At 45.0% G+C, this 14,098-nt stretch overlaps 1 protein-coding gene across 1 annotated transcript in view; it reads right to left on the bottom strand.

Annotated features, from left to right (window-relative positions):
- Nucleotides 1-14,098, bottom strand: part of cpne4a (copine IVa) — a 101,436-nt gene that overhangs the window by 21,021 nt on the left and 66,317 nt on the right. The window contains exons 8-9 of the mRNA XM_063486237.1: nt 9,824-9,922; nt 539-625 (exon numbers count right to left, since the gene is read on the bottom strand). Of these exons, the coding sequence (XP_063342307.1) occupies nt 539-625; nt 9,824-9,922 (186 nt within the window). The remainder of the gene's footprint in view (nt 1-538; nt 626-9,823; nt 9,923-14,098) is intronic.

The following is a 14,098-nucleotide window of genomic DNA, read 5'->3' as shown; positions in this document are numbered from 1 at the left end:
GGAAAGTTGGAATCCATCATCCTGGTGGAAAGCTGTTACCTGCCGTCGGTTCGTTGATCCGACCTCTAAACCTGCCTGTTCTTAAAGTATTCAGTTTCATTTCCTCTTCCATCGATCGAGTGTAAATTACCTCGCAGCTTTAGAGCAGCTCAGTAATTTGTCCCTGTGTTGTGCTACACCTCAATCTGCGTCCGTCTTTTCAAATGGCTCTGAAGTCATTTTGAAGTAGGAACTCTTCACGTGTCGAGTGGCATCAGGCTAAATGTTATCCGGCTTTCACTGAGCGGCAGGATCTCCCCAGACTCCCCTCGCTCCATCTGAACACCATTCAGCATCGTCTGGCAGGAAATGTCAGGTAAGTCAGGCTGTTCAGCGCTACATAATTGGTTCTTCTAACAGTGTGTCAGGCAGAAGCCAACATCAACTGCCAAGAAAAACAAGACAGGCAGCGAGGAAAAGAAAACGAAGCGTTTTTTAAGCCTTAAATGGTTTAAAAACATAAATTATGGAGCAAAAAAAACATGCAGACGTCAGTCACCTTGCACTGGTTCAGAATAACGATCCCAGAGTTCTTGTAGTTCTTCTTCTTCACTTTGTATTTGGGATTTATGCACGGCCACTGCACCTGAAAGACAGGAAAAACTGAACGTTATTTTCACCTCCTCTGTCTCGTCTGTCCTCAGCTTTTCTGATGTACTAGGGTTAATGTCACTGGCGACACCCCGACCTGATCACAGGCAGACCTGTCGAATGATTCCTATAGAAGCCGTCTTTCTAAGTGAAGCATGTGCGATCAGTTAATCGTTCGCTGACAGGTTTAAAAGTGATCTCACATTAACAGCAGCAGCTGCTGCTTCCAGGTGACCCTGATAATTGCTCCTCCTCAGGTAAATCAGTGTCTGAGCTGTGGGGATGATGGCAGTCTGTTAATGGGAAGCTAACAGCCTGCAGCCGCCGCCCCCGATCGCCTGCTCAGGTGACTTAATAACAGAAGCCTGCAGCTGCCCCCCCTGCTGAGAGGATAATTCAGTCATAACCAGCTCATTCAAACACCATCAGTAAGACATCAATCATCCTCAATTTAATGTTATCGTATCAGATCAGTAACTCCAGGGTTTAGTCCTCGGGGTAAATCTAATTTCATCCTGTAGGTGGTGCTGTTTTTTTTCCATAGCAGGAAGTCTGTTTGTCCAATCAGGAGACATGAAAGCGACAGCGGCACCGTCGACTTCCTGTTTTTCTCCCAGAGTTATGGTGTGTTATTTGAGCTCAGCATCACTGCCTCTGCCACGCTGCTGCAGCTGACACACAAACAATCTCTGCTAAATGGAAATAAATCTTTAAACTCTCTGTGGGATGTGTGAGGATCAGGGCGTGGAGGAAGGCTCAAATCTAACAGAGGAAGTGACGTCTGAAGCCTCTGAGCTGAAGGTCTGTGGACACAGCGGCTTCTTCGTGATTTTATATCTTTACTTTGGCTGACTGTGACTCTGTGTTCATTCTGCTCTCAGCTAGGGCTGGGCGATATACCGAGTTTTTAAAAAATATTGATATATTTTTATTAGAGATGGACCGATCCGATATTACGTATTGGTATCGGTCCGATACTGACCTAAATTATTGGATCGGATATCGGCGAGAAATAAAAAATGTAATCCGATCCATTAAATATCAAAAAACACCTCAAAAACTTGCGACACGGCGTAACTCGGCTTGTAACCGTAGCACGTCGGAGCAGTGTGCTCACGTGATAGAGCGGCTGTGTGTATTTGTAGCCTCGCTAGCAAACCAGCATTTCATCTCCGAGGAAGTGATCCCAGAGAGAAGTAAAGCAAGTGTGTAAGTTCATCTCTGAATGTTCGTAAAGCGTTCCCACGTTAAGCTTAACAACCGATATATTTAGCAAGTCCGTCTCTCTTCTTTGTTTTTGGCCCACTTTGCACCAGAAAGAGGAAACCAGCGGCTGAACAACAGCAGCACGTTTAACCTTGATAAGCTGTTGTTAGAATTTATTTAATATTTCTTTCTAGACCAGGATCCTTTTCTACGTAGCTGACGTAACTGTGCAGGGGCGGATCTAGCAAAGTTTAGCCGGGGGGGCCGATAGGGCATTAACAGGGAAAAGGGGGCACAAAGACATACTTATCTTTCTTATTCTCATTTAAAATGTCTAGCTTTTAATAAATAATTATCTGAATCTTACACCCAAAGTTTTAATCTGATGTAAAATGTATAGAAGTCCATTACTGTATATAGTAACTGTTAAGTCTAATATACCCTAGTAAGCTATAGTACTTTTTCCTTTGGGAAGATACCATCTGTGCAGTTTGCAGTTCTGTTGAAGAAAGATGTTGAATCTATTTAATTATTCTTGAAAAATAATTTAATTCTGTGCATTTTCTTTACACTGCATCAAATTAAAGTTGATTACTTCGATTAAGCATCATGAGGTGGAGGGTGGGGGGTGGTTCCCTATTTTTTTTTGCTGGGAGTTTGCAACCCTATTTGTTAGTTTGCTTAATATTTCTGCTAAGTACTCTTTAAAATACCAGAATAGGAAGGATGGAGTAGGTTTAAGTTTATTAGATTAATCAGTGTTTCTGAACTATGAAATATTTTGGGTGCAGTGTATTTTTTACATACAGGTATAACAGAATAGCTTTAGTGTTGCTGTTTATTTAAACTTGAGTATGAACTTATACAAAAATGCAGCAATATATTAAAAAACAGTTTTATTGATTAAAAAACACACTATATCGGATTCATATCGGTATCGGCAGATATCCAAATTTATGATATCGGTATCGGACATAAAAAAGTGGTATCGTGCCATCTCTAATTTTTATACGAGATATAAGATGTGACAATATCGTTTATATCGATATAGTCTATGTTACGTTATAATTATATTTGTGGAGCCGCAAGTTTGCCTCTCTTTCGTCCACTTCTGTCTTTACGCAACGTTACTCGACCTCGCCTCTCCTTCACTGAACACAACTCCCCCTCCTCCCCCATAGCTTCACCTGCAGGCAGCGACAAGATGGACACGGCAAATCTCCGTTAATGAGTTACTGCGCATCGCCCCGTGCGTGGGGCTGGACGGCGTCAACGTGTTAACGAGCTAAACACGCTAATGCCATGCAGCCCAGAGGCGCTGCACAGCCTGAAATCCTTTCATTCTCTCAAAAGTTGACTGCGCGCCATTTGTATGAATTCTGGTTGTGCTTGATGACCGCGAACCGATTTTATGTGGTACACAGCGCTCAGCAATCTGTCAAAACATGTTTTAGTTCGACTTTGGTAAGCTACGGAGCTGCACCGCTTGATGGATTGTCGGAGCTTTACGGCTACCGAGGAGAGCCTCGCGTAGTGATACGTACTGTGCTTCAACGTAATATTACCGTATTGTGTGTGTATAAGGACCATAAATGGCACCTGTTCAGCGATGGTTACAAAGAGGATTTCAAACTCCAGGCTGTCAGTCACGCAGTAGAAGTTGGGAACAGAGCAGCTGTGAAATCTGTCTGTTATTATGCTCAGCGTCTGTTAGTTTACATTTTGACTGCACAATTGTGAGCTCTTTGTTATGCACAAAACAACATAGTTTTCTTTTATTTATAGAGCATTATTATTTAATAAATGCTCATAATTTATTTTTGAGTAGTTTTTTTTCATGTACATCTACGCTGTATGTTAATAAAAGTGCCTGTGTGACATCTGGGACACAGCTTTGACTAAGAACTCTCTTTTTGTTCTTACTTTATGGCTTTAAAAAAATATCGAGATATATATCGTATATCGCCATCCAGCTAAAGAATATCGAGATATGAATTTTGGGTCATATCGCCCAGCTCTACTCTCAGCCAACATTTTAAGAGTGAGATCTCATCTCAGTGATGTTCGCTCATTTAAAGGAGATGTGATCTGGGCAGGGGTCACAGACATGGAGGCAAAATCCACTGAAAACCTCCATGTTTGATAACTGGCAGTGTGTCACCGCACGTGAGCGTGAAACAGAGTGGAGGTGATTGATAAGCAGGGGTGGAGAGGGTGGGTGACTGTGCTCGGGTGGGTATGAGGCCACTGGGTGAGCACACTCAAAGACCACAAGGTCAGCTGACACAGGCAGCACAGGTGAGCCTGCCGAGGGCGGGGCACGCAGTTAGGGAGGAAGGAACGCTAACAGAGACTCTGCTGATGAACTTGTGATTCACACCCCTCCAACTTCACACCAGCGTCTGCAGAAGGTCATCAGGACAGCACAGAGCACCGCGGTGATGTCAGAGCAGAGCCTCTGACATCATCAGTGACAAAACCAGCAAACCCACACTGTCCACACCTTTCTCGAAATAAGCTCATCATTTTTGGGCGAGCTTGTAAAATGAAGCATTTCCACAAAAAATGACCATCCTCAGCGAACGTGTTAGTTATACTAACCAGACTGACCCGTGAGTTTTATTTTAGACATAACCAAACATTTGAACTCATTTGCTTCAGGAAGTAATATCGACGGACTCGTCATATTTGATCATATGTAGAGGACTTTGTTTTGTAACTGTAACTCAGTAACTGCCCAGGAAGCCAGCAAAGACCTCAGCTCTGATATCCTGATCCAGCTGATTAAATGTTTCAGAGAAAATAACTAAAAATGATTTTTTTAGACATAATATTATTATAATATTAGACATAATATGTGAATGTTTGACCATTTTGAGTGTCGTAAACTGATTATTTTTGTCTGTCAGATAAATAAAGGACTTCAGGGAATAACAATGAGAGTCGAGTCACTATTCTTTGAGATTATATACACGGACAAACCAAACTGTTATTAAAGGCAGTGTCTGTAATGATAATAAAGAACTTTGCTGCTGGTTGCAGTTCAGCAGTTTCTCTGATGCCATTATTCTCAGAGAGTTTGTTCTTGTTTCCAGTGTTTATGGCGCCCGTGAGCTCACAGATCAGTGATGCTGTATCAGGTTAGGTACCTGTGTCGACGGCCCCTGGGCTGTATTTGACTACAGTGGACGAAGCAAATCGAGCAGATGAAATTATTATAGAAGTGCCTCTGAGCGCTGTATGTAATCCAGCCTCAGCAGAAATATCACAAACACATTTTTCTTTGTAAGATTCGTCCCTGCACTCAAGTGAAAGCAGCTTCCTGGAGAGGTGCAGCTTTAAATCCAGAGTGCTGTCAGACAGAAGCATGAACCACAGGCCCTGCAGCAGGACACAATCCTGCAGCTGCCCAAACAAGACTGCCGAGGATTCGCCCTGACTCCCTCACTCACACCTGCCGAGACCGGGTGACTCGTGGCGGTTACTCTATTTGTGTCGGGATGGAGGACGGATGGAAGAACGGGGAGCTCCCTGGAGGCTTCAGCTCGGGGTGGGGGGCTTCCTGTTTCTGTGTCGCCGGTCAGGAGGAAGCTGCCAGCTGAGGAAGGAGGCCAATAAATACATTTTATTTAAAAGGACAAGAAAGGAGAGAGCAAGAGTGGAGGACTCGCTGTGGGACTGACAGCACGGCTCTTTTTGTTCTCTCTGTGGGAGGCGAGCAAGCTCTCCTCCTGTGCTGGATTACAGCAGCATGAAGAAAAGGTTTCTGTTCAGAGTTCACGCTGAAGATAAAATGCACGCCCATTTCAACGATTCAAACAGCAGTCAGGAATTTTCCTTCTTGGTGCGATGCATAACCTCCAGGGCTGAAAATAGACTCCAACAATAAAAACAATAGAACTGCAGTTCCTGTGATGTCCACTGAGTTCTGTTAAAATGTCTTAATGTGCCTCGCCTGTGCTGTTACATCTCGTTATCCTAGTTTCTGTGTTCCCGTATTCCCTGTTTTACTTTGACAGTCCCGTGTCCTGTGTTGGAGTATTCGGTTTCCTTCCTGTCTCGTGTGTCAGATTAGGTTCAGCTGTTTCCCTTCTGTTACGTATTCCCTCGTTACCCTCTGTATTTATTGTGTGTGCTTTCCTTAGACACCTTCACTCACAGACAGCGAGGCGTCTCTTGGAGAGGCAAACATTTTAGAGGTTTGCCAGTTTATAAGTGAATCACTGAATGTGTGAAAGCTCTGGAATTCTCTGCATCCGCTGTTGTTTGTTTTAGGGTCGGAAAACCGGGCAGTGACAGTTTTAAGTCCACCTAATTTCTTTCAAACTTTCCATATAAATTCGCCGTGTTCAGCTGGTATTCATCTCCACATTTCAAAAAGATGTCCTAACACCCAAACCAACCGATGAGGTCACGGTGAACACGTTCATGCTTTCTGCCCGTGTGGTCTGTGGTCATATCCTTATGTGATGTCATCCAAAGACTACAGACAGAATATTAGACACAGCTGACCGAGCTGGCTGGGTTTATGAAAACTGGGATGTGGTTTTGTCGTACGCCACTCAACATCCTTCCAGTGAAGATGTTCAGCTCTTTGTAATCAATAATGAGACAGCTGAGCCTCTGGCTCTACTGAGGATTCCTCAGCAGCTGATTGTTCCTGTCCTTTCAGCCGTGTGTTGTTCAGGGAATTTCCAGAGAAAACTCACAAATGCAGCATCTGTAAGCAGAATGGCATTAATGGACAGTCGGAGAGCGCTTTAATTAGCGGTCGTCTCCTTTCTGCAGCAGCTTTGCGCTCTGACAGCTGCGTCTTCATTAGCTCTCGGGGTAATCACTTCTCATCCTCTGCCTAAATAACCTCGGAGGCACTTTAGCCCCCGAGGAGCATTTTAAAAGGGTGGTCTCGCTGCTAATTGGTGCTTTTCTGCAAACCGGGAGGTGCAGGACCTAACGGAGATCAGGTCTTTTCTGCTTCAACCTGCCGAGTTCAAATGTGTTTAGCTCAAGAGAGGTCATCATTATAGGTCACCACTCCCCAGGCTGTTTCTCATTCCTCCTGTTTTATCTGTAATAATAAGGCTACTCTGTTAGTCAATCCGGTTTCTGAACTGGAGTATCTGCATGTCCGGTTCCCACCATGAAGCGTGAAGGAGGAGCTGTGCTAGTGTGGCCTGACCTTGGAAAGAAAAGCGTCAGGACTTCTTTAAGTTTCTTGAAGACGTTTCATCCGAGAAGCTTCTTCAGTTCTGAGAGCAACTGGTGGAGGTTCCAGATTTAAGTCCTGTGGGAGTGTCACGGACCTCCTATTGATCCTCTGCCTAATCACATGAGCCAAGGTGTGAAAACGGGTGTGGTCACAATCAGCCAGGGTTTCAGGTGAGCTCATTGTGAAACCTGGCCCCACCCTATCATGTGATTTCCTGAGGTCACATGGCCCAGGATGTGAGTGGGCGTTAAGGCGTCTGGGAAGGATCTCAAAACTGGATTATAGATGGCAGACAGTTGGTGTCGTAAGCCCCGCCCTCTGTTCAAAGATGCAGCGGACATAGATGCTTCTTCACTCCTCTTTCAAACCATCTGTCTTCTCTGTCCAACATGTGAACATTGGCATCCTCAAAGACCTTTGACCTTTAGATGCAGATGGACAGCCAAGTCTCGTCCCGTCGAGGTGGCTCTTTCTTTCCAAGCTCCCGAGACTACGATGACCTGCATGACTGAGAACCTTCACAGACATATGTGCTAGTGTGGCATCCCCACAACACTGTGCAGAGTGACCCCGTCCTATCAGGGCTGAGCTGGGTGGGACCAGCAGACTCCAGAAGAAGGAGCAGAATGATGGAGCGCTCCGTCAGAACCTCCACCCACCTGAGATGGTCTGACAACCTCATGAAGCTGACTGAAGGATGAAGAGACTCTAAAAACATCAGGTGTCTGTTGGTATATGTCACATGCTGCTGGCATCTTCTGATCGTCTCTCCCTATGAATGGAAACCTCGTAAGAGAAATTGTTGGAAAATTCCTGAGAGAATCAGGATGGCATGTGATGTAAAAATGTTGCATCCAGCGGAGAGACCCTTGTGGTTTAGGGAGCAGCTGAAGGAAGATGGCTGCAAAATGCACCCCCATCAAAACACAGACATTAACGGTGTTTTCTAAAGACGCTGCTTTAGAGCAATCTTTGGTCTGCGTCACAGCTGCAAAACTAAAACTGTGAACTGCAAAAGATTTCCTTGGAAATCTTATTGAAATGTGGAGATGAATACCAGCTGAACACGGGGAATTTATATGAAAAGTTTGAAAGAAATTAGGCGGACTTAAAACTGTCACCGCCCGGTTTTCCGACCCTAAAACAAACAACAGCCGATGCAGAGAATTCCAGAGCGCAGCTTTCACACATTCAGTGATTCACTTATAAACTGGCAAACCTCTAAGACTCCTGCAGGGCTGCCTCGCTGTCTCTTGGAGAGTCTGTGAGTGAATGTGTCTCGCCGTGTAACTGTAATGGTGTGTCACAGCGTGTGAGCCGGGGTGTCGCTCAGTCTGACTCTCACTGAGCCATTAAATTGATTGAATAGCTGAAGGAGAAACAGGGTGAACAGATACCTGCCTCACAGGGAGCTTTCTCCTTCAGGAGCGTTGGGCAGAGGACTCAAACCGCCTCCAACCTCAGCAACACGTTCTTCCAGCAAATTAAATATTAACTGCATCTACTGTAGCTGCTCCAGCAGGAGGAAAACTACATGAGAGGTTTCTGGTACAATATGACACGATCAGGCTACACGTCAGGCATCAAACATTTAAATAACCTGCCTGATATCGACTGCACAGGACTCTAAAGCTCTCCTGTGCATCATACCCTTTATGTTTTGGAAGCTATGAGGTGAGGTTTTTCCAGCATATCCAACAGATTTAGACTGGATTAAGATCTGAGGAATTCAAACTCCATCGCCTTTAAATTCCCATCGAGTTCCTCAAACTTTAAGAATGATCCTTGTGGAAGAGGCCACTGCCATCAAGGGATACTGCTCACATGACCGCGGGGTGTCTGTGGCCTGAAGAAATGTTTGGGTACATGTTTCATGTCAAAGTTAGATCTACAAGAATCCAAGAACCGGATGGTTCCCAGCAGGAGTTAAGCTCTGACTCGTTAGGCAGGATTTTGTATTTTTCCAGTGACTGATGGTGAGGATGGCTGATATTTGAGGGGTCTGGATGTGATTCAGGGTAAGCTAACAAAGCTTCAAGGAGGAGTTTCAAATATAACAACATTCTGCTGTGAGCCAGTCTGTGATTGAATCGGGTCAACGGGGCAGTTACATGCAATCTGTTTGTGATCATTCAGCAAAATCACAGAGTCAAGCAGTTCCTCCACACGCAGAGATGCAGCTGCTGCAGTCAGCCAGAGGCAGAGCATCATCCTGTGGAGACAGGTTACCTCCCACCAGGCAACCTGTAGCACCTTTTACTCGTCGCTCATAGTTGAGGGTGAAACTCCAGACGAGCAAACAAACAGTCACAGCAACGACCTGTGAAAGGGTCACCACATACAAAAAAACCCTCTGTGCCATCACCAGGTGACCACCATTTTTTCACTACTATTGGGGCAGGCACCAGTACCCCCAGTACCTGAGCTGCTCTCCCAGGCTGGTTCAGGACCCCTGAACTCCGTCCTTCATAAGGGAAGAACGATTACCAATGATGCTATTATTAATCAGTGAGACATGTTTTATAAGAAAGCAAAAAGTAAAATAAACATTATCATTGTCATGTACACGAAACTGATATCCTACAAATCCACATAAATATACATATTTAATTTGACTTCCTGTAAACAGTCAAAGAACACACAGCTGAATCAGAAACATTTCCCAGCAATTACAACAGTCAGTGAACGCATCACGCTTCAAACACGCTCTCAGAAGACAGAGGGTTGAAGTATGAATCACAAACGGGTCGGCTCAGGTTTTAGAGGACAGCCGCTCACCTGCCGTCCATCGATGGCGCCTCTCATCTCTTTGAACGTAGCCTCGAACTCACCGATGTAGTCGTGTTTCCCGTTTGAGTCCCAGTCCCACACGGTGCACTGAGTGGACAAAAAAACAGAAACAGTTATTCCATCTGAATGATCCAAGGCCGGATTCCACCTTCATCACTTCCTGTGTGCTGCTATTTACGGCTGTAACCCGCAAAGCTTCTGTTCGCTCATTAATTGGATGTTTTGCCTTGAACTGAAGGAGATCCTTTCAGACTGAACCTGTTTTTTTGTTCTTGATGTTTTTAGGTCACAGCTTGTTCGGCAAATTGAAACACAGAATCGGTTCAGCCCGGAGCTGAGGTATGAGCGGTGCATGGCAGGAGGAGGTCTGTCCAAGCCTCAACATCAAATATGATTTCCTGTATTCACATTATTGTGTTTCTGGTTTATTTCGGCATGCTGTGGTTTCTAACGAGTCGACTGCATCTCTCTGGGCAGTAGAGACTGAAGGAAACCACGAGGAGGCACAGAGAGAGAAAAATATTAGTTTGGTGCAGCTTTTAAAAATCATTCACATTCATTGAAACTGTGAAAATAAACTTGAATAAAATATAACAAATGCAGCAGCAGTTCGCTGATGCAATGGAAACAGACGCTCGTGTCATTAATATGTAAATTCAGAGCGTCGCTGTTAGGATGTGAAATAAATATGAGGATGTGTCGAGCCCGAGTTAAACCACACTGTACCGCACTTCAAAGAAACGCCCAGCTGGAGGCTTCGTCCACCTGACGAGTCCTCCCAGCGGAGCGAGCGGACAGCTCGGACTGGCAGCACCGGGACCAGAACGAGCAACGGGAAGTAAACGAGAAGAGACGGCGGACTGAATCCAGGACAGTTTGACAGGGTTCATGAAAAATAGATGGGAGGAGGTGAAGAGGAGCGCTGACAGTCTGCGAGCCGGAGAGGAAGAGCTGCATGACTGTACAAACACACACACAGTCTCATGTTCCAGTTCCACTCTGCTGGTTTAATCTTTTCATATATTCATGCAGGAGTTTCACTCAACATTTACTGCATGTCCCATCCATCTTTGTGAGGACCAATTAGAGTTTTATGAGTCATTGTTTTCTGAGTGCGTACTCAGAGGGTCTACACAGGAGCTCTGTAAACCTGGAAACACTCGGGAAGTTTGAGGATTTAGAAACGTTCTGACATGTAAAACAGTTTGACTATGTTTCTACGTCATCCGTCAGAATGAAGCAGATCGCTGATGCTGATCGTGTCAGAGGTCAGACTGACTCCTCCTCAGTGGTTTCTTCAGCTAAACCAACCTGTAGCTGTGGTTCACATCTGTGCCTCAAGCTTCCAGCTGAAAACTGATGAATGCAATTAACAGCAACTAAATCAGGTGATTTTTAGAGGCTAAACCTGAAAAAGGAAAGACAAACCATGGGCCTCGGTCTCCTGACTGATCCAACCAGCTCTTCAGGTCTGAGCTCGTCACCGTGTTTCTACGGCTGAGCCCAGACGCCCTTCAGAGGAAGCTCACCTCCATCATTTGTATGAACCATCTCATTCTTTCGTTCACCAGCCACAGCCCGAGGCCGTTGGTGAGATCTACATCGCTGCCTTCATGCCCACAGTGGGCACTTCACCATCAGAGTTAGAGGTGCTAATTCGCAACACTTCACACTCAGCTGCAGACCAGCAGCGTGAGTCTAAAGTCAACATGAGCAAATCGAACATCATCATCCACACAAAGCACAGATGAGATCCTCAGCCCACCTGAACCTCAGCTGTGCCCAAAGTTTCTGAGCATTAATGTCATGAACAGAGTTGGAGTCGAAGGCCCCGGAGGTCCAAGCAGACCAGCTCCCCGCTCTTTAAAAGTATTCAATTCAATTCAGTTTTATTTATATAGCACCAAATCACAACAAAAGTCACCTCAAGGCGCTTTATATTGTACAATAGATCGCACAATAATAAATACAGAGAAAAACCCAACAATCATATGACCCCCTATGAGCAAGCACTTTGGCGACGGTGGGAAGGAAAAACTCCCTTTTAACAGGAAGAAACCTCCAGCAGAACCAGGCTCAGGGAGGGGCGGGGCCATCTGCTGTGATTGGTTGGGGTGAGAGAAGGAAGACAGGATAAAGACATGCTGTGGAAGAGAGACAGAGATTAATAACAGATATGATTCGATGCAGAGAGGTCTATTAACACATAGTGAGTGAGAAAGGTGACTGGAAAGGAAAAACTCAATGCATCATGGGAATCCCCGGCAGCCTACGTCTATTGCAGCATAACTAAGGGAGGATTCAGGGTCACCTGGTCCAGCCCTAACTATATGCTTTAGCAAAAAGGAAAGTTTGAAGCCTAATCTTAAAAGTAGAGATAGTGTCTGTCTCCTGAATCCAAACTGGAAGCTGGTTCCACAGAAGAGGGGCCTGAAAACTGAAGGCTCTGCCTCCCATTCTACTTTTAAATACTCTAGGAACAACAAGTAAGCCTGCAGTGTGAAAGCGAAGTGCTCTAATAGGGTGATATGGTACTACAAGGTCATTAAGATAAGATGGGGCCTGATTATTTAAGACCTTGTATGTGAGGAGCAGGATTTTGAATTCTGGATTTAACAGGAAGCCAATGAAGGGAAGCCAAAACAGGAGAAATCTGCTCTCTCTTTCTAGTCCCTGTCAGGACTCTTGCTGCAGCATTTTGGATTAACTGAAGGCTTTTCAGGGAGTTTTTAGGACATCCTGATAATAATGAATTACAGTCGTCCAGCCTGGAAGTAATAAATGCATGAACTAGTTTTTCAGCGTCACTCTGAGACAGGATATTTCTAATTTTAGAGATGTTGCACAAATGGAAGAAAGCAGTCATACATATTTGTTTAATATGTGCGTTGAAGGACATGTCCTGGTCAAAAATGACTCCAAGGTTCCTCACAGTGTTACTGGAGGCCAAGGTAATGCCATCCAGAGTAAGAATCTGGTTAGATACCATATTTCTAAGATTTTCAGGGCCGAGTACAATAACCTCAGTTTGATCTGAATTAAGAAGCAGAAAGTTAGCGGCCATCCAGGTCTTTATGTGTTTAAGACATTCCTGCAGTTTAACTCATTGGTGTGTGTTATCTGGCTTCATGGACAGATAGAGCTGGGTGTCATCTGCATAGCAGTGTAAATTTATGCTATGTCTTCTAATGATACTGCCTAAGGGAAGCATGTATAATGTAAACAGAATTGGTCCTAGCACTGAACCCTGTGGAACTCCATAATTAACCTCAGTGTGTGAAGAGGACTCTCCATTTACATGTACAAATTGGGGTCTATTAGATAGATATGATAGTACCACGTGTGGTTGTCTTCTGCAGGTTTAACTCGTTGACCTACTCCCAGTTAAACAGACACGACTGCAGAACCTGTGCAACAAATGAGCCGTTCTACTGTCTGGGCTGAAAACACGTTGATGGGCAGATCAACCATGAGCACCTTCATCATCAGAAGATCAGGAACATCCTCAGAAACAGGTACAAACCCTCCTGTGGGCTCAGAGGCCGTCTCACAGTGGAGGACTGTGGAAAAGCTGAATTTCCTGATGAATGTTAGGGATTAGTGACAGAAACAGAAGACGATACAACACCACATCAAACCCACACAGAGACTCAAATCTGACCATCCTTCAGAGACGTCCTCCACCCTCTGTTTTGATCTCTGCGGAGAAGGATTCGCCCTGCGGCAGTAATGAGCCCAAACACTCGTCGAAGCTTTGAAGAACTACTCGACTTTGGTAAAAACGTGTCTGTGTTTGCTGAAGGGATGGGTCGCAAACATCTGGAGTCAAGTGTGCGAGCAAATTAGATCAGTGTGGGTAAATCTGCATCTGCTTTTATATGCACACATTACTGTGAGCCTGATTATTTCTGGGTGTAAATGTGTGTGTGTGTCCTTCCCTCCTCATTATACTGAAGATCAGCAGCAGCAGAGATGGCAGCAGCTGTGTAAAAACCTCCTCTTCGCACAAATTAGCAGAGCCATCCGGGATTAAAGAGAAGAAAAGGGATCGCAGCGCTTTCTATTCATCTACCTGAGAGGCGACACGCTGAGAGTTTTAATGAGCTGTCACACTCACGGCTTCATTCACTCAGCTACATTAGCAGCTCAGAGGATGCATCACCCAAATCCTGAGACCTGTGATGTCCTGACTCAGAGAGCAGCCTCACCTTTAACGTCGATAACCGGGAGCCGGTGTCACGCAACAATAACGCGAGCTTTTCC

Source organism: Pelmatolapia mariae, linkage group LG10_11, assembly GCF_036321145.2.
Source record: "Pelmatolapia mariae isolate MD_Pm_ZW linkage group LG10_11, Pm_UMD_F_2, whole genome shotgun sequence".
NCBI lineage: Eukaryota > Metazoa > Chordata > Actinopteri > Cichliformes > Cichlidae > Pelmatolapia > Pelmatolapia mariae.
This window is presented reverse-complemented; position numbering and strand designations above follow the sequence as displayed.